Source organism: Rana temporaria, chromosome 1 (assembly GCF_905171775.1).
Source record: "Rana temporaria chromosome 1, aRanTem1.1, whole genome shotgun sequence".
Classification (NCBI taxonomy): Eukaryota; Metazoa; Chordata; class Amphibia; order Anura; family Ranidae; genus Rana; species Rana temporaria.
The window spans coordinates 181,203,822-181,230,734 of NC_053489.1; the positions used below are offsets into that span (position 1 = coordinate 181,203,822).

The 26,913-nt window shown below is 44.3% G+C and overlaps 1 protein-coding gene across 2 annotated transcripts in view; it reads left to right on the plus strand.

Moving 5' to 3' along the window:
• Window positions 1-26,913, plus strand: part of LOC120933719 (MLX interacting protein) — a 147,689-nt gene that overhangs the window by 63,129 nt on the left and 57,647 nt on the right. The window contains exons 2-5 of one of the 2 annotated variants that reach the window (XM_040347076.1): window positions 10,941-11,047; window positions 11,312-11,356; window positions 17,502-17,587; window positions 24,058-24,147. In XM_040347076.1, coding sequence (XP_040203010.1) covers window positions 10,941-11,047; window positions 11,312-11,356; window positions 17,502-17,587; window positions 24,058-24,147 — 328 coding nt within the window. The remainder of the gene's footprint in view (window positions 1-10,940; window positions 11,048-11,311; window positions 11,357-17,501; window positions 17,588-24,057; window positions 24,148-26,913) is intronic. The other variant, XM_040347084.1, reaches the window with a different exon arrangement.

The window sequence follows — 26,913 nt, forward strand, 5'->3', positions numbered from 1 at the left end:
TGTAGCAAAAACGTCGTTTAAAATGACGTTTTTTCATCCGCGCATGCCCAGAAGCTACTTATGAAGCGAGCTTCAATGGAAAAACGTGGTGAACGTAACCTCGCTTTGCTAGAACATTGTGAGAAAAACGATGGTGTGTAGGCAACTTCGTCTTTGAAAATTGAAGTTTCAAAAACGTTGTTTTTTACTTCACAGAAAATGTCGTTTTTTTTCATCACATAAAGTGATGGTGTGTATGCGGCATTAGAGCCGACTGTGGACAGATGCAGCATCCACCTAGGCAAGTATGATCCCCCAAAAATATCCCATATTTCTCTTGTAAAAAAAAAAAAAAAAAAAAAAAAAAAGGCCCATGCATTTGAGTCCCTGTATGTTGTCATACCTGCAAGCCTGTCTGGGCTGATGCAAAACGCAGCTGTCTGTAAATGGACTTGCACCAACATAGTGTGTCATGCAGAAGATTCTATTAATCCATAAAGAAAATTCCACTGATAGATTGTGATGGTTGTCAAAGACAGTCGGTGTGAAGTAGCAAAGATGACAGAACTTTATTTTTTACTTTTCACAAATGATGGTTCCTTTTCTGTGGGGGGGGGGGGGGCAGTCTTTGTTTCCTACTGTGCTAGATTGTGGTAATTCTGCTCAGGCCAGTCATGTATAGTAAGAAATAAAGTAGATCATAGCCAGCAGTACTTGTGGTAGAAATGCAATGATCCGCTGAAAGATGAGTGCTGCGAGCATGTTGGAGGAGGAGTCTGAAATCACTCCAACTTGGATAAAGGTTAAACTGTTCTAAGCCCTCTGATTAAGCAACAACCTATTTGGGTTTACCTTTGTTTAAACAAAGCTTGACCCAAGATAAAAAACCATGCCGCTGACAAGCTGGGGGTTAAGTGTGTGTGTGTGTGTGTGTGTGTGTGTGTGTGTTTGTGTGTGTGTTTTTTCCCCCCCATGCATCAATATATATGCTTTGGTTTAGTGCAGTAAAACCAGGGGTCAAGTCCTGGGGGAAAAAGTGTGGGAACTCCCACCCAAGATCCACTCCCCCACCAAAAAAAAAAAAATGATACGCTCATATGCATAATTACTAAACCGCATGTTTTTTTTTTTTTTTCTTCGATCCACTGTACCTTAGTAATCCTTTATGTTACTGGCCGCTTCCTGCATATGGATTCATCAGGTAGTGTGCTGGTATTGCGTCACTTCCTCGATGCCGCAATGTCTCCTGGGAGCTTTTGTCATTGTTCCCAGGAGACATTGCGGAGGTCTGCCGCGAGTTATCGCAGGATTTAGAAAGAAGCAAGTTCTTTCTAAATCCGACGATAACTCGAGATGGGCATCGCCAATTAGTGAAGAATTGGCTCGGCTGCTCTATTCCTGCAAAGGGAACTGAGTTCCTGCTGTGAAAAAAGTGCAGGAACTCCGTACCCCACGCGTTCCCGCAGGACTTGAGCCCTGAGTAAAATGCATTGCAGGTTGTTTGCTAAGGTAATTGCTTTTTTTTGTACTACTTACATTCATGATCTAGTACAGGGTTAGGCAACCTGGGGCCCTCCCAGCTGTTGCAGAACTACAAGTCCCATCATGCCTCTGGGAGTAAGTGTAACTGTAACTGCCAGCCTTGCAATGCCTCATGGAAAATATAGTTCCACAACAGCTGGAGGGCCCTAGGTTGCCTACCCATAATCTAGTGACTGCAGGTTTGGGCTTTTGAAAATTAAACTTGATGGGGAAACAGGGATCCCCCACCAGAAGCTACTAAGCACATTTTTACTTTCTTCACTTGCTGTATCTAAAACACAAATTTATCATGCCCAAAAAAGAAATGGTTACTTTACATCCGCTTTAACATGCCCTACTTTTTTAACGCTACCCAAATGCTCAAGTTGTACCAACTCCTAACCGTAAAAAGACTAACATTTTGTAATGCAATGTTAAGTACACAATGTACTAATCAATGGCAGTCATAATTCTATCATGGCAAATGTGTCATGGGGTGTGTGTGTGTGTGTGTGTGTGTGTGTGTGTGTATATAAAACGCATTGTCACCAGTACTAAATATAGATTTATTTTTAAACATGTGAAGCTTATTCGACTCGTTAGATTTGCAGAACAATGCAATAAGCAATTAAAAATCTCTTGTCACTAATCACTAAATTGCATAACCACAGCTTCCATGATGAGCCTGTAAATCATGATTTCCTAACCCAAGTGATCTGACACATTCCCTGGCACAGTACAGGCAGGGTTAATTATGGCAAAGACAGCTGCGGGCCCTCCATAAACATAAAGAGAAATGTGTAGGATTTCTTTTTCCTGGCTGGAGGGTCCAGGATGGAGCATCTTAAAAATAAAAATTTAAATAAAGGTAAACTGCAATCTTTTTACTTCATGCTATGTGAAAGTTGCTGTACACGTTGGTTTGAAGGAGAGTAGTAACCTGCTGAAGAGAGGAAAAAAACCTGCAAGACAATGGTATAATGCAGGGTTTGACAAATTTGCTTGGAATCTAGGAGCCAGCTAAAAAAAAGTTAGGAGACAAAAAAATGCGCCCCGTCCCGACGAGCTCGCGCGCAGAAGCGAACGCATACACGAATAGCGCCCGCATATGTAAACGGTATTCAAACCACACGTGAGGTATCGCCGCAATCGTTGGAGCGAGAGCAATAATTCTAGCTCTAGACCTCCTCTGTAACTCAAAACATGCAACCTGTAGAATTTTTTAATTGTCGCCTATGGCGATTTTTAAAGGGTAAAAGTTTGTCGGCATTCCACGAGCGGACACAATTTTGAAGCGTGACATGTTGGGTATCAATTTACTCGGCGTTACATTTAGCTTTCTCAATATAATAAAAAAATTGGGATAACTTTACTGTTGTCTTATTTTTTATTGTATTTAAAAAAAGTGTATTTTTTACCCCCAAAAAGTGCGCTTGTAAGACCGCTGCGCAAATACGGCGTGACATAGTATTGCAACGATCGCCATTTAATTTTCTAGGGTGTTAGAATAAAAAATATATATAATGTTTGGGGGTTCGAATTAGAGGGAAGGAGATGGCAGTGAAAACTGAAAAATTATACATTAAAACTGCTGTTTTACTTGTAATGCCAACGGCCACCACCAGATGGCGCCAGGTCACAGAAGGAAGCTTGGGACTTCACAAGGCCGCAAAGCCGCATCCTTAATTACCGGCTGTCGCGGGCCAGCCGCGATCGCGTGGCGGGGGAGGTAGGGGCGCACGGAGACACAGGATCCTGTGCCTCCGTGCGATTGCGGCAGCCGGTAATTTACTGGTGATTTTTACAAGAACATTTCTAGGACTGATGGTTGTACATATTTTTTTTTTTTTTTGCACATATATAATTTATATATTAATGTGAAACCAAAGGTACATACATTTTTTTTTTTTTTTTTTCAAAAATGTTAAATATAAAAAAAAGTACACAGAGAAGAGAGAGATAGACCCAACATGTCATGATTCAAAAATGCGTCTGCTCGTAAGATGGTCGACAAATTTTGACATCTACAGGTTACCAGTTTGGAGTTAAAGTAGGTCTTTTGCTAGAATTATTGCTCTCGCTCGAACAATCGTGGCGATACCTCACGTGTGCTTTGAACACCATTTTTCATATGAGGGTGTGACTTGCGTATGCATTCGCTTCTGTCCGCGAGCTCGGCGTGGCTTTTTTTTTTTTTAAAGTTTCCCCCTTTTAAGACCATTGGGCGGAAGTGACGTTTGACATTGCTTCCGTCATCCAATGTTATGGAGCTGAGCGGGGGCCATTTTTCCCTCACTCGGATCCATGTCTCAAGGGAGAGAACCCGATTGGCGCCGTAAGCGGTGGACGGGGGGGGGGCCTCCCTCCTGCCCTCGATAAAATTGATCTTGTGGTGAATCTGCTTTTGTCAGGAAGAGGACTGTCTGCCATTTAAGAATATACTGGGGTTATGGCAGCAATCTGAACATTAAAGTACCATGTAAAATGAGAGCGGGCTCCGCAAGTGGTTAAAATGCATGCTATAATTCTTTTTTTTTTTTTCTTTTTTTTTTATGTATTACATCTATCTAATGGGGGTAAGGGGGATTGAAAATGTTAATATATTGCCTGCTAGTCTATGCCTTGCATATGCACTTGTTATGCTCATTTGGCTTTTTTTCTATTGCAGTCTGAGTTTTAATAAAGCTGCTTGGCTTCTTGACGGTGTCTTATCTATAGCAGGTTTGCTGATTCATGGTTAAAGTAGTGATGACTAAACATACTTTGGGTTGCTAGAAACCAATATTGGTGTCTAGGACACATCATCCTAACCATTTCATGTAATGGGATATCTGCTGGCCTCTATATGGGCCAATTTGTCAAAAGATCGGTCTGCATTGTACAGCATTAAAAAGACTAGTGTGTAAATTGATTGAGTTTTTGGCTTTTTTTTTTTTGCAAATCTCTTAACCCTTTTGCTGCCAGGTCTGTAACGCATGCGTTGGGGCTCCTACGCGTGAAAACACGACTTGCGAAACACGTTGCATATTGCCGCGTACGCCTGAGTGGGCAATAATTTTAAAACGCAGATCACTTCCGTAACACTAAACTGATACCTATATGGGTCTTTTGAAGCATTGCCTACAGAAAATATAGGGTAAGTTTGTCGTCATTTCACGGCCACATGTAAATTTAAGGTTTGGCATGTTGGGTATCTATTTACTCGGTGCAACCTCGTCTTTTATATTTTACCAAAAATTTGTGTAATTTATTGTTTGCCCTAAAATTTGTGTTAGTACGTGTTTTACTGCGGTAATAGCGTGTGAAATAATTTGCAACTACTACCATTTTGTTCTCTAGGGTGTCCGCTTTCAGAAAATATATATTTGAGTTTTGTGTAATATTCAGGCCTAAATTTTTTTTTTTTTTTATTAACTTTGCAAAGAACACAAAAAAATGTCTGACAGCGAAAGGGTTGAATGCAACTTTGCCAAAAGCCTGTGTATATGGGCTTTTAGTGGGTTTAAAAATCACCCCCCCCCCCTTTCACGATCTTAATCCAGCAATTTCACGATTCATGTAACAAGGGCAGCCTGCAAAGTTTATCCCAACATTTGGTTCATTTCGATCAGTGATGAACTTTGGTCTGCAAAAGTGGAACTTCTGCTTATCCGATTTCCCCCAAGAACCACGTTTGACCCTTTCGGGAGACTGAGCTTCTGCGAATTACGTCAGCAGCTTGGCCCCCCTCCTCCACCTTCTGCCGGGCCAATGAGAGCACAGTATGCTTCGCATCCGTAAAGCCGAAAGACTATACTGCTTGGGGTTTCCTTACTGACAATGGCGAAGGCAGCACCTGACCAGCCCATATATACATCGGCTGCGGTGCCGACATTGCTGGACTCCAGGACAGGCAAGTGTCCTAATGTTAAGTCGGCAGCTACAGTATGTGTAGCTGGTGACTTTTAATTTTTAAAGGGGGTTAACCACTTGAACAAGCTTTTCTGACACTTGTTGCGTTACAAGTTTAAAATCCGTACTTTTTGCTAGAAAATTACTTGGAACCCCCAAATATATATTTTAGCAGAGACCCTAGAGAATAAAATGGCGGTCGTTGCAATATATTATGGCACACTGTATTTGCGAAGCGGTCATTCAAAAGCTATTTTTTTTTTTTGTGGGAAGAAAATTCACTTCAATGAATAAAAAAACAAAAAACAGTAAAGTTGGTACAATTTTTTTTTTTTTTTTTTTTTCAAAGCAAACAATAGTGATTCTCATTTTATCCAGAGTCGTGCATACGAAAGGTTTCCACTTGTTTCCTGTTCTTGTGTCCCTCTTGCACAGGCAGTAAGGGGGACATTCCACACTGAGGTACAGATGGCAATAAAACCTGGAAAATGTTTTAAACTTGGGGTGGGGGGGTTATATGAGGGAAAAAATGCATAACATAGTTTTACTGATAATTTTAAAATGTGGTGTTTGGTTATTATCTATTACAGTTTTTTTATATCATACGGTTGTATTATAGTGATCTGCTTATTCATCATAAGTGTACAATAAAAATATGAACAAACTTTGTATGTCACATTTTGTTCAGATTGTGAAAAAAAATAAGTGTGTGTATGTATATTTGTTACCAATCGTTCATTCAGCTGGCCTGCCCCGTACCCTTCCCACGCTGTGTGTGTGTGTGTGTGTGTGTGTGTGTGTGTGTGTGTGTGTGTTTCTCCTCCTTGGAGGCTTATTGTAACATAACTCTATTGTGAACAGCGCCTGTTTGGCACAATTGACTGTCTCTTTTCATTCTAAGAAATGGTGTCTAGGATCACAGCCAAGGTCAGAGCTGCTGATACTCCGATTCTCTAAAACTGTTCCAAACTTATGGCCTTGGCGCTAAAATCCTTGCTTTTTGTTGTGGTACACCCTCCCCATGTCCTCGACATTATCACTATCGGAATTTTGATAATCGCATCAAGTTGTTTGGGAAATTTTGCCTTTTTTAAAGGAGAAGTTGACCCTTTATGGAAAAAGTAATAAATGCACTTTTTTTGCAGGTAACAAAATGTGTGGGGTGTTTTTTGATATAGATATATAGAAGCCTGTAAAGCATTGCACCAACCATCAGCAGATCTGATGCTATGCAGGACTAGGTTAGTGTATAGCAGGGGTCCACAAACTATGGCCCTCCAGTTCAGGAACTACAATTCCCATCATGCCTTGTCATGTCTGGGAATGTCAAGTGTTTTACAATGCCTTATGGGACTTGTAGTTTCGCAACAGCTGGAGGGCCGTAGTTTGTAGATCCCTGGTGTATAGGCTTGCTCGTACGAGGACACAGTCACATGCTGGCAGGAAGAATAAATTAACTTTCACCATTCTCACAGCACTGTGGTAGTTCATTAAAGCAGAGTTTCCAGGCCTTTTAGGTTTATTAAAAGTCAGCAGCTACAAAAAGTGCATCGACTGACTTTTTTTTAATAAACACGCTTACCTGTTCCATGGTCCAGCGATGCAGCCAAGTGGAGCGTCGCTCCTCTCCGCCGGCGCCTCCATTGCCACTCTGGGACGTGGGTCTTGACGGCTTTTAAGTTCACGGCCGGGCACGCACAGTGCGAGTCACGCTGCACTCCTGGAGTGGACAGGCGATCTCCTGGGACCTGTCACGTGTCCCAGGAGATTGCCTGGAAGAAGGAGCCGCCTAAGGCGAGAGGAGTTGTCGCCTAGGCCCCTGGGCGGAGGGAGGAAGTGGCATGTAAGGGAGCGAGCAGTGACAGATACTCTTTATGGAAAGATCGGGGTCTTTAAAACCCCAAACCCCTTTGCTGCACTTAAAAGTATTCAAAACTCCAAGATCAGTGTTTTTGAAAACTTAATTTTTTTTAAACTGGTGCCTTTTTAGGATGCCGGTAATTTAAGTGATTTCATGACATGGCTCTCGGACCAGCCGGCAGACGTAGTCTCCCTGTGGGACCGGGTTGCCCGGGCGGAGTGGTGGGATTGGAAGCATCCCCCTCCTGCTTGTGATGGTGGCTGTTTACTCACATCTGTGGTTGTTGCATGAAAGCCGACCATCGGCTCTAAAGAACAGTACCGGGGTGATAACTGCAAGCATCACCCCAGTACAACCACTTGAAGCAATATCGGTTTTATGAGTAAGTTTTGTTACAGACACGATTCTTCATCTGCCGCCGATAATTGGTCTTCCCCTAACCAAAACCATATAATGGGAGGTCAAACCTAAACGCTTTCAATGTGTATGCAATCAGGCCTGACCCTGCACTACATAGCTGAAGGTAAATCTAAAGAAAATTGTATAATATATGGCCAGCTTTACCTATTCTCCAGTTTTCTTTCAGTGACTGTGTGGTATGGTGGAACCTTATAAACGTACTGTCTGCCCTTCTTCCCCTGGTCTGACCCCTGGCGTGTAGAGGATAACAACAAGTAACAATGACTGACCTATTTTAAGGCAATTGCTCTATTTAAAGCTGAACTTCAAGCAAACAACTAAAATACACAGTTGGAGTATGGGAACTGTTTTAGTTGTCAAAGTATTTTTATTTCTTTTAACTGCTTGAGCTCAGGAAGCTCAGGAAGTTTTACCCCCTTCATGACCAGGCTATTTTTTGTTATTCTGCACTTTAACTGGTAATTGTGCGGTCATGCAATGCTGTACCCAAACTAAATTTTTATTTTATATTTTTCACACCGATTTTCTTTTGGTATTTGATAATCACTGGGGGTTTATTTTTTGTGATACAAGCAAAAAGCCTGAATATGTTTGTCCATGGACGGACACTCTTGACTGTACGGTTATGTTCCGTCTATTCGAGGACTAGGCAGACATGTTAATGGTTAAAACATGTAAACTTTAGCAAAGCTGAAAGGCATTTGCCCTCTGGTCATAACCCCTCTCACTGCACTGAGCAGCTCAGTTTTTTTTCCTGCCTAGTAGAGAAGGACCTGGCTCCCCTTGGGTCCATGGTCCTGAAGAACTTTTTATTTTTAAAGATTTCATTTTTATTTATTTTTTGATCCTGAGATCATCTATCAACTGCCGGCTGGGCAATTGGTGCTTCCTGGGCTTTCCAACATCAAGCGGCTGTCTCACAGGTGTGTAAGGTGGCGACCTGGTCTTCCGTTCACACTTTCACCATGTTTTACAAGGTTGATGTGAGTGCATCTTCGGATGCCTGCTTCGGCCCCAAAGTTTTGCAGGCGGCAGTTTAAGGTTGCATCTCCTCTGTTGAGGAGCCCTAGTGTGTTGGTGAAGTTTGTTTTTTTGATTTGCTGTTCCCACCCCTCGTTTCTGACACTGCTTGGGGACATCCCTACAGTCAAGATTATAAGGAAGCTGTGTACGCATAGGATTTTTGTACGCATTGTAAAATCCTTTTCTCTGAAGACCATGGACGGACACGGCACCCACCCCTCTTTTTGTTTGTACTGCTTTTTGATGAACTGAGCTGCTTAGTGCAGTGAGAGGGGTTATGACCAGCGGGGCTGTTTCAGCTTTGCTAAAGTTTACACGTGTTAACCATTAATATATATAATATTTCTTTCACGCAAGTGAGTACACCCCTCACATTTTTGTAAATATTTTATTCTATCTTTTCATTGCTTTGCTACAATGTAAAGTAGTGTGTACAGCTTGTATAACCACTTAAGCCCCGGACCAATATGCAGCCTAAAGACCCAAGGTGTTTTTACAGTTCGGGACTGCGTCGCTTTAACAGACAATTGCGCGGTCGTGCGACGTGGCTCCCAAACAAAATTGGCGTCCTTTTTTCCCCACAAATAGAGCTTTCTTTTGGTGGTATTTGATCACATCTGCGGTTTTTAGTTTTTGCGCTATAAACAAAAATAGAGCGACAATTTTGAAAAAAAGCAATATTTTTTACTTTTTGCTGTAATAAATATCCCCCAAAAACATATATAAAAACATTTTTTTTCCTCAGTTTAGGCCGATACGTATTCTTCTACCTATTTTTAGTAAAAAAAATCGCAATAAGCGTTTATCGATTGGTTTGCGCAAAATTTATAGTGTTTACAAAATAGGGGATAGTTTTATTGCATTTTTATTTTTTATTTTTTTTTTACTACTAATGGCGGCGATCAGCAATTTTTTTCGTGACTGCGACATTATGGCGGACACTTCGGACAATTTTGACACATTTTTGGGACCATTGTCATTTTCACAGCAAAAAATGCATTTAAATTGCATTCTTTATTGTGAAAATGACAGTTGCAGTTTGGGAGTTAACCACAGGTGGCGCTATAGGAGTTAGGGTGCACCTAGTATGTGTTTACAACTGTTTGGGGGTGTGGCTGTAGGAATGACGTCATCGATCGTGTCTTCCCTATAAAGGGAATGACGCGATCGATGCGCCGCCATAGTGAAGGACGGGGAAGCCGTGTTTACACACGGCTCTCCCCGTTCTTCAGCTCCGGGGAGCGATCGCGACGGAGCGGCTATAAACAAATAGCCGCGCCGTGGTCCCGGATCGCTCCCCGAGCGGACCCGACCCCCGCATGTAGCGGGGGGGGTCCCGATCGGACCCCCACCCGCTAATAGGCGAGGACGTACGTGTACGCCCATGTGCCTGTACGTGCCATATTGTGGACGTATATGTACATGCGGGGGTCGGGAACTGGATAACAGTGTAAATTTGTTGTCCCCTCAAAATAACTCGTAGCCATTGTCTAAACCGCTGTCGACAAAAGGAGTACACGCCTAATTGAAAATGTCCACATTGGCCCAGTTAGCCATTTTCCCTCCCCGGTGTCATGTGACTCAGTTACAAGGTCCCGTACCAGTCTCTCTCTCTCTCTCTCTCTCTCTCTCTCTCTCTCTCTCTCTCTCTCTCTCTCTCTCTCTCTCTCTCTCTCTCTCTCTCTCTCTCTCTCTCTCTCTCTCTCTCTCTCTCTCTCTCTCTCTCTCTCTCTCTCTCTCTCTCTCTCTCTCTCTCTCTCTCTCTCTCTCTCTCTCTCTCTCTCTCATTTGACAGCCGCACAACAGGCCACACCACGGTAGACCAAAGGAGTTGACGCCCCCTCAAAATTCCCATACCTAGCCCGTCTTCAGCTATGCTTACATTAGGAGGAGCTTTAGTTCATCTGCCACATTTGCATAATTTCAAGTCCTTTTGTATGTTCATGGTAGCAATGGATATAGGTACATTTTGCTTACAGTTTATCTTTAGTGCAATGATTTTGTAAAGTACATAATGGAAGCAAGGTCTGTGCTCAAGCCATGAATGCTAACTTAGGTTTATCACATCAGAAGAAAATAGTAGGCTGCTGTCGGTGCTTGAATTCGATGTAATGCAGCCGCTTGATGCTTCTACTTCTCTACCAGCTGTATGTTGTCTGGATCTAAAATGGTCAAATCTTTCATTGTTTGTGTTTACAGCAGCTTTCTGATTTTAAGTATTTTTTTTTATTTTTTTTATTTTCAGTGGTAAGCTGGTTTCCCCAAAATGGAAGAACTTCAAGGGCCTGAAACTACAGTGGAGAGACAAAATCCGTCTAAACAATGCAATATGGCGAGCGTGGTACATGCAGTGTAAGTGTAGCTGGTCCTCGGGCGTATGGATTCTCTAAAGTGGTGAAATAAGTTCTGTTTCTCTATCCATTCTCTCTGTGATGAAACTGGAATTGCACAACATCTCTGAGGGCTTGACAGTTTATTTTTAAGAAGGAATTGGTCATTTGTAAAACAATGCATGGAATTCACAAATGATGAGAACTATAACAGCTGAGTGAATAAGGAAATACGTGTGTAGTTTTTTTTTTGTTTTAGTGAAAGCAATCTTTTTTTCCGTTTCAGATAGAGCGGGAAAGGATGAGAAGCTCCTGTTTCTGTCTGATTCAAGTGAGCAGTTTTTCCCCTTTGTTGTGTCTGTGATATCCCTGAGAGAAGCGGGGATCGTGTTATACTGGAAGGCACACACAGAAATGCAAACAGATTCTAAACTTTCCCACCTTTATTCGTGTTTTTTTTTTTTTTGTCTCTCCATTGGATAAAGTTCCCATCAATTCCTGTTCCTCTGACTGGAAAGGAAGTGTGGACAAATGTCCCCAACAAGACTACAGAAAGAATTAAAATCGTAATGGGATGTCTCCATTCCATCCAAAACTAAAATAAACCGTTTGGCTAGCAGACAGAAGATGCCCACTGTTGCTAGCTGTACACAATAAATCAGCTTATTGATCTGGGTGCGTTTGGGGCCATACACCCACACTGATGTCCCATTGGATGTCCATGCAGATGTTTCATCCCAATTGACAACTATGGGGATGAATGAAACCCCTGTGCATTCCCATGCAGATATACACGGCACTCACACAGGGCATGGATGCATACACCCAATTTGATTGAGGCTTTTGTTTTGTTCCTGACAGCCTGCTAAGAACCTTTTAAAAAAAAAAAAAAAAAAAAAAAAAAAAATGTAAACCAGCAGTTTGTGGACACATTGGTGTCCGTTTTTTTTAAACCGAGATGAGCTGCGATCCTAATCTGTTATCGGTTTATGAAACTAAGCTAATCATCTCAGCAAACTGAGAATCTGTCATTGCCAGCAGCAGCCAGTTTATGAAGGTGCGATCTAAGGACCTCACTGATCTCTGAGACAATTTCCCCTGCCAGATGCTCCAGAGGTGGAGAATCGGGGAGTGAAGAGATATGCCAGAGTACTTTGAAGGAAGATGGACTTCTTCCTTAATCGGAGCCCCCCCCAAGACAATATAGCGTGTGAAAGAGAGAGAGAGATATGTATGTATCTTGCAATCGTGAGTACACCCCTCACATTTTTGTAAATATTTTATTTTCATGTGACAAAATTACTCTTTGCTACAATGTAAAATAGTGTACAGCTTGTATAACTAAATATGCTGTCTTCTCAAAATAACTACACACACAGCCATTAATGTCTATCGCTGGCAACAAATGTGAGTACACCCCTAAGTGAAAATGTCCAAATTGGGCCCAACTAGCCATGTTTGTTGATCTACATAAACATGGCCTAGGCTATAAGCTTGCCTAAACCCTTAAACTAAGCTACAGCACTGTGGCCAAAATCATACAGCGGATTAACAGGATAGCTTCCACTCAGAACAGGCCTCGCCATGGTCGACCAAGTAGTTGAGTGCATGTGCTCAGCGTCCTATCCAGAGGTTGTCTTTGGAGCAATAGACATATGAGTGCTGCCAGCATTGTTGCAGAGGTTGTCGGTGCTCAGTGCTGCACACCGCATCAAATTGGTCTGCGTGGCTGTCGTCCCAGAAGGAAGCCCTTTCTAAAAAATGATGCTCAAGAAAGCCTGCGAACAGTTTTCGGCAGACTAAGAACATGGATTACTGGAACCATGTCCCGTGGTCTGATGAGACCAAGATAACCTTATTTGGTTCAGATGGTGTCAAGCGTGTGTGGAGGCAACCAGGTGAGGAGTACAAAGACAAGCGTCTTGCCTACAGTCAAGCATAGTGATGAGTGTGTCATGGTCTGGGGCTGCATGAGTGCTGCTGGCACTGGGGTGCTACATTTTGAGGGAACCTTAATGGCAACATGTACTGTGACATGAAGCCGAGCATGATCCCCCTCCATTCGGAGACTGGGCTGCAGGGCAGTATTCTAACATAACTACCCCAAAAACACCTCCAAGACTACCACCAACTCTGATATCGTCATGGAGGAGTGAAAGGCGGTTAGGGCAGTGCTGAAAAAATTGCAGTCACACAAAATATTGACACTTTGGACAACTTCACTTATTGGTGTACTCACTTTTTGTACACTCACTACTTTATATTGTAGCAAAGTGTCATTTCTTCAGTGTTGTCACATGAAAAGATGGAATAAAATATTTACAAAAATGTGCGTACAATTATATTGTGTGTGTGTGTGTGTGTGTGTGTGTGTGTGTGTGTGTGTGTGTGTATGTAAATATAATTATCCCGATTTACTTTTTTTTTTATTATTGTAGAGTGGCAGAGGGTGGGGGGAAGTGTGGGCGGAGTTTGGCTGGGGGGTGTCAGGCCGGCGCCCCCCTTCAGAGACTTGGCGGCATGTGTTGGACTTTAACTTTATTATTCAGTTTACTGTGAGCTACTGAGAGTAGTCTTTAAGAGTTCACCACTGCTTAAACAAATTGTTTCACGGATTTACTGTTGCTGTATTCTCGCTATATCTTGTGAGAATACAGGAGGTGTTCCACAATTTTTAGATCACTTCACTCTTCAAAAGTGAGAAGCGATCTACCCCACTTCCTTAACAGGCAAAGTGATCTGAGAATGCCTGAGAACTCAGCAGTGGTAATTTACTGCTGCTTGATAAATGGACACCATTGTAGGAAGCAAAAACAAGGATATGGTCTCTACTTCTGTACAACCATTGCATTTAGAAAATGTATGGCTTGTGACTGTTCTCTTGGTACATATGAAAGCCTGAACATTTTGGCTGTAGTCATCCAGGGTAGAAAGCATGGGCATTGGAATGATTTTATGGAAATCTACACTCAAACAAAAAAAGGTGGTCAGGAAATTTCAGAGGTTATGGTACATTGGTGTTTATGCTCCTCAATTGTTCCTTTTTTTTTTTTTTAGAGTTGATTAAGAATAGGTTGTTTATATACTTTAAGAAGTTTTGTAACTTTCTCCCTAACTAAAGTGATTGGTAAGATGCAATATATTACATTTTTGGCTTTAATACCTCTTTATATGCCAAGTTTATTTTACTTTCAATTCTAACATCCCTATGTACCACTATATTATAAAAAAAAACAAGCTTTCTCTATATTCTAGGACAGGCATTCCAGTGTAGAAAATGACTTCCTGGTTTTTGTCCTTTGGGATGTGAAAACCTGTTTGAAGGAAGTACTTCAGCAACTGACCTCATTAATACGCAACCTGCACCTGCCCTCCTGCTCCAGGAGATTGCTCTGCAAATACATGCTTTTCAATTGCAGATATTATCCGTGGGCACCATTCTCACTGAATACGTAGCCAGTGTTTTTCTCCTGCTGATTGATCATTTTGTACCCTTCCTTCGTGCATAGAATGTCCATTTGGCAGAGTGTGCAGGAGCTGAGTAATCGCATAACCACCTATGTGAAGCAGAGCTGTCATACTGAAAACAGAACGTGTGTCCTTGGAGTGTGTAAAGCTCACCATGCAATCTGTTCAATTTTCCTGATCTACCATTTACTATGTAGTGCAAGGACCTGCCTGATTAGATACAAAGGGATTAGATATGCAAAATGCTCAGTAAAAAAAAGGAGAAATACACCAAAATGTCCCATGAACTACTTTGGCGCATGTAGGACTGTCCAATAAAAATTGTCTGTCGTGTGTGTCATGGGAAAAAACGCATCTAAAAGGTGCACGCCTACTACACTAGGTGTGACTGGGGTCTGAAAGTGAAATTGGTGTGTTTACACAAGAACCATGTCATCCACTCATGTACCTATTATTATAAGATTGCGATATCGCTTTGTTTAATCTCTAGAGTTTGCTTTAGATTTACCAGAACTGTGTAATAGAAGGACCCACCTGGTATCTAAAGGTGAACAAGTAAAGGGGGGAGGGTGGGAATGGAGTAATAGTTGCTGAAGCTAAATCCAGAACAAACCCGCCCAATTTAAATATGGACTATCTCGGTACTAATAAGTCAAAGTAAACAGTAATGAGTAAAAAAGATAATTTTAATAAATTAAAATGTTGCATTAAAACAATGGTGTACATCAAAAGATTGGTCGATTCTCAACTAGTTTCGCGGAGTGTCCGCTACCTCAGGAGAACCAATCTAAAGGACAATAATGCAATGAGAAAAATAAAATACAAGTAATAAAGTTCAGCAAAAAATTTAAATACATAACAATGAAAATGTTTCCCAATGTGTAACGAAGCAGGCGCGGAGCTAAGTCTGCCCAGGTGATTTTCCCCCCGTGGGGGATGGTGCGTTGATCTCTAAATAAATGGCATGCACTGAATTAGGGGGGGCCCAGTACGTGAATACATTGAGGGTGGAACGGGGATAATGATAGGGAAGGAAAGAAGGGGGGGGGGACGAGGGTCGAAGGTACAGAGGAATGGGGGGGGGGGGGGGGAATGGAAGAGGAAAGGAAAGGAAAGGAACGGGAAAGGGAGGAAAGGAAGAGGAGAGAGGGACAGGACTATCCAATAGGGTAGTCAGAGGTAGAACTCACCACAGCAAGTGGCTCCCACGGATGCATAGGGGGCCGAGACCAAGAACAAGGATTCCCAATGGTGAGGGGACAGGTTGGCTGGCCGTGGACAAGGCAGGAGCTGTTCCGGACGAGTGGGGGATAGTTGGGGAGTGAGGTCCGGTGTAACTGGTGGCTGTCCAGTGTGCTGTCAACCATGGAGGTATCCATATCTGTGACAAAGTATGCATGATAATGCATGGACTAAAGGTAAGGCTCCCATAGAAGTCCCCACTAGGACGTAATAGCCTGGCTAAAGTGTCTCACAGGAGCTGGCTCATCAACGGGCCGAGGCCCGTTAAATGAGCTCCCCAACCAGGACACGCCCTGACGCTGTCAGGGCGGCGGCGGCTGGCGTCTCCGGGTCTGCTGCCCCACACTGCGCAGGTGCGCGATTTGCGATACTGCTCAAACCAGGCCAGGGGGCGGGAAGCCCCGAGCCATGGATGAGCAAGAGGGGATGGGCTAAACGAGCATCCCCTCCAGGGGAAGCACAGGTCCGCCGCTAAGGGGAGGGGGTACACCATGGGCAGTCATGCATCGCACATAGAGGGTATTAGAAAAACAAGGGAAGAAGGATTAAAAATAACATTGTTGAAACATAAGTTATAATCGTAAAGATAGTGGGAGGATAAATCCCACAGAATGATTACTATACTGTGGTAACATTTGACATAGAAACTTCCATTGGCAACAGCAAGACAACAGGGAAAGCTACGGTAAGGGGCGTTGTTACGGGCAGGGCATTAATACATTCATTAAATTAAAACACAAAGGTAAAAAGTGGAAGTGATAATAAAAGGTAAAAAGGTGAAAGATAGAATTATATAAAACGGAGCTGACAGAGCAAGCGAATGAACCCTCCCAGGAATCTGAGCCCAAGTGATAACGCAGCAGTTAAAGTGCTGCAACCACTAACAAGTGCAGTGGGTGTACATAAAATTGGTAATAAGGAAGTATTGCACAGGGGAATGGGGTATGGATGAGTGATAAATTGGAAAGGTTGTAAATGGTCCGATGTGTAAATACTCCCAAGGCCTAACGAATTGGGACGGGAGTAGTGCGAAAAATAAAATGCTAATTGCAGGGTGCACCTATATATTATAAACTGAAGTCAAAGTCCAATTAATATACACAGTTATGAACATAAAAGTTGTAAAAAGAAAATGAGGGCACAACCATAGATGGGAGTACCATGAAGCAGAGGGGGGCACAAGGGTGGGTGCAGCTACAATAAGGAATCAAAGGTGTGGGTAACACAAAATTCCTAAACGGTCAGACGTGTCCAAAACGATAACACACAAATAACCTTGGGTAAAGGTTAGGTAGGTAGGAGCTATAACTACCCTCCACTTACAAATGGAAAAACTAATATGGTAAATGTATGTAAAGGAGTATAGCATCAAATATTGGGTTGATAACACATTCAGTTGGAATACATAACAATCAAGAGATCTACCTGATCAATACAGAGAATATCCCTGGTCAGTGCAGTATAGAGGACAATGTCATAACCATTTCAGATAGTAATCATAGGGTTAATAGAAAATAATATAGTAATTATAAATTAGAGGCACTCAGGGGAAAGAGAAACGGGTGTGTTATCCACCCAATGATTGTAAAAAAGTGGGAGTATGGCCTCAATTAGGCGATTGTAATAAGGTTAGCAACGTACCCTCATTCGGGTATTAATGAACAAGTAAAGGGGGGGGGGGGGGAAGTTTTCACTCATTTTGGTTTACCAAGTATGTTTGCCTAATGATTAGGCTGTTTCAAGTTACCTTTTGATTTGCCTTCCAGATATAGAGAAACGACAAAATCCAGTATGCCACTTTGTGACTCCCTTGGATGCATCAATCGATTTTGATGAACATAGGAGACCAGAGGTATGAAGATTCAGAGTCTTGTATGCTTCTGCTAACCAGCCTAGCTGATTTAACCCAAATGTAAACTCAATCGCATACCTAACCCAAAATTGAACTGTATTTGAGCACCACAAACTGAAAATGCTATTTAATTCATTTTTAATCTTCAGAACAAACTCCCCCCTCTACCTAATGTATCTATGCTTTATTTTGGTGAGCAATCGCTCAAGATGGCACAGCTAGAAATGCTAGGGTGGCGTTTTCCAAAGTAAGGGCAGACCTCTCTCCTGGAATCCATCTGCCCTTAGACCAAGCAGGAGGGTGTGCTTAATTCGGAAAGTCCTTCTCCTACAAAGTATTAAAAAAAAGTGTTCAAAAAAATGTAGTTTCGGCTCGCATGCTTGCGCCCTTCGTCGGAACACATTTTTCATAAATGTATACAGTATGTTTTCTTCACGGAAAATATAGATTTATATTTTATCAGTTGTGCAAATATCATGAAAAATAAAAATGCTGCGAACATCTTTTTCCCTTATCTTTCAGGACAGCACCTTAAGAGCATGGCTCCACCCACTTGACCAGAAACACACCTCCACCAAACTTCTTAAAAGGGAGGCTCCTTCCACTTATCAGTTTTTGTGTTTCCTCCGGCGGGAACACGTGGGGGTTAGGAGCTCTCCACGGAGAGGTTTTATCTCCCTACTCCACCTGTTTTTTCCTTGCCTCAGTCTGTTCCTCCCATTCACTGGATGGAGAGTGCCTTGTGCATGGGCTCCTTCACCCTCATCGGTGCTCAGTGAGCCGATACTGCTCCTTGGCTAGGTAGAGGTGCGGACATCTATTTTTTTTTTTCCCCTGTTCGGGCAGCCAAACGCCGCCGCCATCTTGGGAAGGTCAGGCTGCTTCCCCCGGAAGTGAGGTAACCGGAAGAGGCGGCATCCTACGAGCAGGCGCGGGGAATGGATGTAATTTCCGCCAGGAAGCGCTGAGGAAGGAACAGGTCTGGTGCCTTGTTAGCTGGTTCTGGTCCGGTGCAGCGGCACTAGTGGCGTCCGGAACCGGCAATTTGGTCACCAGCATCACGCTGCTGCCTCAGCATGGACGCAGGATCCGCAGCGAGTGGAACTGGCACTGGCACCAGCAAGACCCAGGTAAGGGGTAGACTGAGGTTCTACCCTCATTTACTATGGGGTCTCTCTCTAGCTCTCTTATCCCTTATGGGGGTGCAAGTGTTACCCCCCCCCCCCCCTGGTGGCGGGGGCCTGTTTGGGCACATGAGTGTAAAGGATCTCACTGTGCACCTGTGGTGAGCATCTTGATGGGTTTTCAGGCTGACTCGTATGGATGGTTGTCTTTTCTTCCTTTTTTCTTTTTTCCTTATCAGGCCAAGAGCTCTGAACCCGGCAATAAAAATAAATGCCCTTCATGCAAGTCCAAACTTTCTGAAGGCTGGAGAAAAACTTTGTCAGTCATGTATTGACTCATTAGTGAAAGAGGAAGAGTCTGCCGCTTGCAACATAATCGCATCTGTTAAAGAATTGGATGCTACGATTCAGTCCTGTAAATCCTCACTCACGAAACCATCCGTGAGACAAGCCTCTACCTCACAATCCTCACTGTTAGTTCCTGTAGTGGAGGCAGAAGAGAGTCCTCTGAACCAGGAAGGTCCTTCCTCCTCAGTCCCAAGAGTCAGAAGAGGAGGAAGATGAGCTGGAGAATGTGTCTTCAAAATATAAATTGTCTTTAGAACAAGTTGATGGCCTCTTAAAAGCTGTCCATGCAACTTTGGGATTAGAGGAGGAACGTAAAGAATTATCTTTACACGACAGGATCTATGCAGGACTCGGTGAGCCCAAAATACATACCTTTCCAGTCCATACTATAATTTCTGAAGCAATCAAGAAAGAATGGACTGATCCTGAAAAGAAACCTATCTTCGCTAAAGCACACAAGGTTTCCTTTGATGAAGACCCAGCAGCTCCATGGAATAAAGTGCCAAAACTTGATGCAGCCTTTTCTCAAGTCTCGATCTTCTGATCTAGCGTTTGAGGACATGGGGATTCTGAAAGACCCCATGGATAAGAGGATGGATCGGCAATTAAAAAGGCTTGGCAATCCATCATGGGCAACCTTAAGCCAGCAATGGCGACTACTTGCGTCTCCAGAAACATGGAGTATTGGCTGAACCAACTTAAGGCTCATATAATAGCTGATTCGCCAAAGCAAGAAATCCTAGACTCCTTTTCAACCCTGTCGGCTGCTGTAGCCTATGTCTCAGATGTGTCTGCAGAATCTATCAGAATGACAGCAAGGTCCGCGGCCCTTACTAATTCAGTTAGGAGGGCGTTGTGGTTAAAAACCTGGCCAGGGGACACAGCATCTAATAACAATGTGTATCCCTTTCAGGAGGATTTATTGTTTGGGCCCGATTTGGATGCAGTGCTCAACAGGACTGCAGACAAAGTCTTTCCCTGTCAAAAAGAAAAATCAGTCAGGCAGAAAGTTTTTTTTTTTTTTTTTTTCGTCCTCAAAGGGCTCAACAACAAAGTAAGCCTCAAGAGAGGAAGAAAGGTTGGTCAGGGCAGATGGGAAAAGGCAAAAGTAATGTCCTTTTCCATCCTCCTGCGGCAACCAGCAAAACGCAATGACAACCGGTTGCAGGTGGGGGGAAGACTTCAACGTTTTCTCCCTTTCTGGGCAAGCATAACAGAGAATCAGTATATTCTCTCTATGCTGTCCCAAGGTTACAGAATAGAGTTCTCGGACCCTCCCCCAGAGAGGTACCTATTGACAAATCTACCAAGAGATATAGTCAAATCCCTAGCAATGAAGAACCTTTTGAAGGATCTGATGAACCAGGGGGTTGTAACTTTAGTACCAGAGGGGGAGCTTTATCAGGGGTTTTATTCCCATGTATTCATGATAAAAAAAGCCGTCCGGAAGTTTCAGACTCATTCTCAACCTGAAACCATTGAACAGATCGGTCCTTTACAAAAGATTCTGTATGGACTCAATCTTCACGGTCAAAAATCTTTTGACAAAGGATTGCTTTATGGCATCAATCGACCTGCGAGATGCCTATCTGCATATCCCCATAGCCCCCCAATCCCAAAAATGTCTAAGGTTGGCGGTAAACATGGGAAAAGAGGTCGTGCATCTCCAATTCAAAGCCCTCCCCTTCTTCCTTTCCTCGGCTCCGAGAATATTTACAAAGGTCATGGCAGAAGCCTTCGGTTCTTTGCCCCCTCCAGGGAAAAATTGTTGGAGGATCTCGAGAGCTCGCAGTCCTCTAGGAGCATTGGGCTGGATCATAAATATGGAGAAATCAAATTTCAACCCAACCCAAGAAACACAATTTCTGGGGTATCGTAAAAGCTCAGTGGAGCAAAAAGTTTTTCTCCCAGAAGACAAAAAACTAAAGGTGCTAAGGGTCGTAGCCTCCCTACAGACAAACCAAGAGCTATCAGTCAGACAAGTAATGTCAGGTCTGGGAACCCTTACCTCATCTATGCCAGCGGTGCAGTGGGCAAGGCTTCACTTCAGACCGCTTCAGAGTTTTCTTCTGAAGATTTGGGATCACAGGACAGAATCTCCTGGAGGCAAAGGTAAAAATCCCCACCAGGGTAAAATGGTTGCTGTGATGGTGAAGAAATCAGGCAAACCTTTCAGCAGGCCTGTTATGGTCATTCCCAATAGAAAGAGTGTTAATGAGACGCCAGCCTATGGGGATGGGGGGCATCCTATGGGGATGGGGGGCATCCTAAACTGGCAGAAAATAGTTTGCTGTCCTTATCAGCGGTCCACCTCAAAGGCACTTTAAATATAGTGGCGGATTTTCGAAGCAGAAAACGGATTCAGGAAGCAGAATGGACCCTAAATCCGGAAGTCTTCACATGGATCACCCGGGCCTGGGGCTAACCACAAATAGACCTATTTGCGTCAGAAGAAAATACGCAACTTCCTGTTTTTTTTTTCTCCATTCACAGAAACGCCAGTTCCCAGGGAACAGATGCGTTGATACAACCTTGGAACTTCCAGCTGGCTTACGCCTTCTCTCCGTTTCAACTAATTCCGTTGGCACTGAGGAAGATTCAGAAGGAGAAGGTGGAAGTAATCCTAGTTACTCCATTCTGGCCAAAAAGGCCTTGGTTTACCACCATTCTTCGAATGGCAGTCAGGCCGCCTTGGCAGCTGCCGCTCCGGCAGGACTTACTTCTACAGGGTCCGATATGCCATCCGGAGGTGGCCTGTCTCGACCGCTTGTGACTACCTTACTTTCCAGTAGAAAACTGGTTACCAGAAAGATCTATGGTAAATACTGGAAGGTCTACAACTCCTGGTGTCACTCGTCTAATAGAGTGGTAAAAAATCTAGTGTCAGTGTTGGAAAAAAGGGCCTGTCAATCAGTACACTTAAAATGCAGATAGCCGCATTGGGTGTTTTTTTCTGGAAAGGCCTATATCTTTAGAGCCTTTAGTGTCAAGATTTTTCAAGGCCCTCTCTAGGTCTAGACCAGCTCCCGTGTGACACTTCCCCAGTTGGGATTTGTCAGTGGTTCTTCAGTCATTATCTAAAGAACCCTTTGAACCGTTACAATACTTTCTCTGAAGTACCTTACTCACAAAACGGTGTTCCTAGTGGCAATTACGACAGCCAGAAGAATCGGCGAACTACATGCCCTGTCAATAAAGAAACCCTTCCTATCCGTATACACAGACAGGGTTGTACTAAAGACCGATCCAGCTTTTGTACCAAAAGTGGCGTCCGCCCTCAATCGGGCGCAGGAAATTGTCATTCCAACCTTCTGCTCTAATCCATCAGGGGAGAAGGAACGCCAATTTCACATGTTGGATGTGAGAAGAACCTCACTACATTACCTCGAAGTGACCAAGGATTTTCGATCTTCAGACTCCTTGTTCATACTTTTCTCAGGAAAAAAGGGCTACCAAGCGTCTAAGGGGTCAATTGCTAGATGGCTAAAAACCGCTATTTTGGAAGCCTACTCCCAAGCAGGCCTATCTCCCCCATTGGGAATTAAAGCACACTCTACTAGAGCTCAGGCCACTACATGGGCAGAAATAGCTGGTGCCACCCCAGATTAGATCTGCAAGGCGGCTACGTGGTCAAGTTACCTTACGTTTGTCCGTCATTATAGACTGGATCTTCTGTCAGCAAGCGATCAGGCTTTTGGCAGAAAGGTCTTGCAGGCTGTGGTCTCTCCCTAAGTGGGTAAGTCTCTGTTAACCTCTCAAGGTGCTGTCCTGAAAGACGATAAGGAAAAAGTCAAGTTAGGCTTACCGGAAACTTGTTTTCCATGAGTCTTTCAGGACAGCAGCAACCCGCCCTTAATGTTTTGAATATTATGCTGTGACTAACCATACTCTGATTATGTGTTCCAGCTTGGGCCCGGAGGTTTCTCTACTACTACTACTACTACTACTACTACTACTACTACTACTACTACGTGGAAGGAGCCTCCCTTTTTAAGAAGTTTGGTGGAGGTGTGTTTCCTGTCATGTGGGTGGAGCCACGCTCTCAAGGTGCTGTCCTAAAAGACTCATGGAAAACAAGTTACCGGTAAGCCTAACTTGACTTTTCCCACGGGGGCCCTTTGCTTTCAGATAATACAGTGGGCCAGATTCAGATAGAGATACGACGGCGTATCTCCTGATACGCCGTCGTATCTGAGTTCCGTCGGATCAATGCGCTTGATTCATAGAATCAGGTTTCCGCATAGATCTCCCTAAGATCCGACAGGTGTAAGTGACTTACACCGTCGGATCTTAGGCTGCAATTCCAGGCCGGCCGCTAGGTGGCGTTTCGTTTTTTTTTTTCACCCAACCAATATGCAAATGAGGATTTCCCCCCGATTCAGAAACGAACGCCCGGCGCTTTTTTTTACGTCGTTTGCGTTCGGCTTTTCCCGACGGATAGTTACCCCTGCTATATGCGGCGTATCCTATGTTAAGTATGGCCGTCGTTCCCGGGTCGAATTTTGAATTTTTTACGTCGTTTGCGAATACGGATGGCCGTAATTTACGTTTACGTCAAAACCAATGACGTCCTAGCAAAGTAATTTGGAGCAATGCACGCTGGGAAATTTAGCGGAGTGCACAGTTCGTTCGGCGCGGGGACGCGCCTGATTTAAATTCTACACGCCTCCTAGCCGTGGAATTTGAATTCCGCCGAGGGATTTACAATCCACCGGCGCAACTTTAGAGGCAAGTGCTTTCTGAATACAGCACTTGCCTCAAAAACTTGCGCCGGCGGATCGTAAATCAGATAGGTTAGCGGATCTAAAGATCCGCTAACCTATCTGAATCTAGCCCAGTATGTTTTGGGGATTTTAGGTAATTTTTAATTTGTGCTAAAAATTAGGAAAAAAATTGCCCCAGTAGCGAATGGGTTAATCAAGGGACAAACATCAGTATGTAGCCATAAATGTATCCATTTGTTTATGTACATTACTAGTTCATATCTTTATTGTTTAGGCTATTGCTACAGAAGGAAGATACTGGAAGAGGAGGATAGAGATTGTAGTCAGAGAATACCACAAGTGGAGAACCTATTTTAAGAAAAGGGTAAGGCTTTACATTTTTGTTCTTTACTTTAGCATTTTTAACCTTATTCAACATAAGTTTTATGTGCAGTAATTTGTTGCAACCAGTTGATGAACTTGGATTGATCTGACTTCAGCAGAATTTTGACTGTCTGCCATTGATTAGCGCCCTGAAGATTTGTCACTTGGGAATTGGAGACCTTTGTTCAAATAGGGCTGCTAGTCTTCTAACAAGTTTTGAGTGCTGTGTGAGCTTGGCGTTTTCGTAATGCCAATACATTTTAAAACCATATAGTGACAGTACGCTACTCTAGTTTGTCTGTAAGAAGTATGATGAAATGGACGTGTTGGTAAGGCCCCTTACACACTGGGGTGTGGTCACTTTACCAGCGTATTTGTGGAGTTATTCTGCGCTTTTATTACCCGCTAGTGGTGCTTTGGTGGCGGCATAGCTGCGGTGCCCATTCATTTCAATGGGCAGGAGCGGTATACACACTGCTCCAAAGATGCTGCTAGCAGGGCTTTTTTTCTCTTTCGTTCATTGATGGACCAGTTGATGAACTTGGATTGACCTTATTCTTGACCTTGGGGTTATATACCTTCCCATCAGGAGAGGACTAGGCAGAATTATGTAACGCATGAAAAACGGCAAAGCTGAACAGGGCGGTCCCAATGGTTATAATCCCCCTCACACTGCATCCAGCAGCTCAGTTTTTTGCTGCCTAGTATAGGAGTAGGTCCTGTCTCCCGGTTGGGACTATTGGTCCTGGGATTTTTTTTTCTACTTTTTAGATCCTGTGATCTACTATCAACAGCCGGCTGGGTGACAGGCTGGATAATATAGATCCTGGTAATCTCCCCAGCCCGGCCATCGAGCGTAAGCAGACCTTTAGCTACGCGCTGCGTCAGCCACGTCATGCCCTGTTAGCTCACCGGCCACCCCCGGAGCAATATGCTCCGGACACACATGACTGGGCTACTGCTGTCCCAGTTAGTGTGCCATGGCCGACAGCCACTCCGTACCGCTCGGCTGATGGGTCTGTCCGGAATGCGTCCAGCAGGACGGTAAGTACGGTTCCATCTGTTTCGGCAGGTTGGAACAGCTGGGCATTCCTGGGGAGGTTGATTTAGGGGGCCCCTCCACTCTCCCTTCTCTCCCTGTCCTTTCCCTCTTCCCCACGCTCTGTGGTGGCTGGGCCTGCGGTGTACCTGATGGGGTTCCTCCAGGGAGTGGCGCCGTATCCTGGCTGGGGGCTGCGCTGTATGCTCGGGTCCGTTCTCCAGAGGATGGGCGGTGTTTCTGGTTAGGTGAGGTTTCAGCGTGTTCACGGCCTATTTTTTCATTAACTCAGAACGGCTGTTGGCCATTTTGGTGTAGCCCACGCACTCTTTTACTGAGGCGGCTGGCGGCCATTTTCTTGTAGCCACGCTCTATTACTGAGGTGGGCGTTTTCTTGTAGCCCCAGCTTAATTTTTGCCTCTAGCGCTGGGTATGTTCCTTCTGAACGGTGCAAACAGCTTAGAATGCCTCGGCCTACAGGAGAGAGGGGTCGGGGTGATGAGTCCTTTGGGGGCCCCTCAGTCAGGGCAGCTAGAAGGGTGGACCTTTTTTGTGTACCTTTCCTTTATTTCCTTTATTTCCTAAAGAGTTGTCAGGCGAATGTGGGTCAGCATGGCGTCAAACTGGCGCTTCTTCCCCAGACTTCCTATGGACGTCTTGTCGGTGGTCCTGGAGTCCTTTGTTGCCAGGGTAGAAGCGGTGTGCGGATGCAAGGGGGGGTAAACACCCCCTCCCCCCCACCATCTTCTGGGGAAAGCTCAAATTAAGACTCGGGCCTTGCTGTGGCACACGACCCCTGTTCTGACGTGTCAGAGGATTCGGACCAGAACCATTTGGACAGTGAGGATGACGCTGTGTCCGCTTCAGCACGGGAAAGGACGCTTGTTGGGAGCACTTATCACTGCAGTGCGGGAGACCCTAAAATTGGAGGATACGGCAGGTTGTCGGTCCCTTTTGGGTCCCACAAGCCGGCCCGGACTGCTATGTTTCCCTACCTAACTTATTTTGATATGTTTTTATATACAAGGAATGAAATGACCGCAGCGGGCCTTTTCAGTCCCAAAACTCGTGGCGGTCCGTTACCTCTTTGAGGAGAGTTTCCTGAAAAAAATGGACATCTTCCCGGACTGTGGACCCCCCCCCAGTCTCAAGGTTAAACAAAGGAACCACAATTCCGGTAGGGGGGACCCCCTGCTTTTAAGGACCCTGCAGACAGGAGGGCCAAGGCGGTGGCCCGGTCCATGTTCACGGTAGTGGGGTCAACATTGTGGCCAGTGTTGGCCATGGCCCTGGTGTCAGACACTTACCGAATGGGCAAAAATGTTGCACCACATGTTGGTAGAGCAACAGGCTTCCCGGTCTGCGTGGAACTGGCTGACCAGTTGGTGCATGGCCTTAAATATGTCTGCGATGCGGCCTTAGATACAGCTCCCTTGCTTTCCAGAGCCTCAGTATTGGCTGTGGCGCTACGTCACCTGATTTGGCTAAAATGCTGGTCCGCAGACCAGACGTCCAAGAAGGCTCCACGGAGAAAGGCTATTTGGAGCCTTGCTGGATGACATTCTTGAATGTCACTGGGGGTATGAGCACGCTGCTTCCACAATCCAGAAAAGGTAAGGAGCCAGGGCCCTCCTTTTCCGCTTAAAAGCGGGTTTTTTTGTTCGCCCGGGCCCACAGGTAAGCGTTCCCAGGCCGACAGGGTGCCAGCTGAGGGTCAAAAGCGTCCCT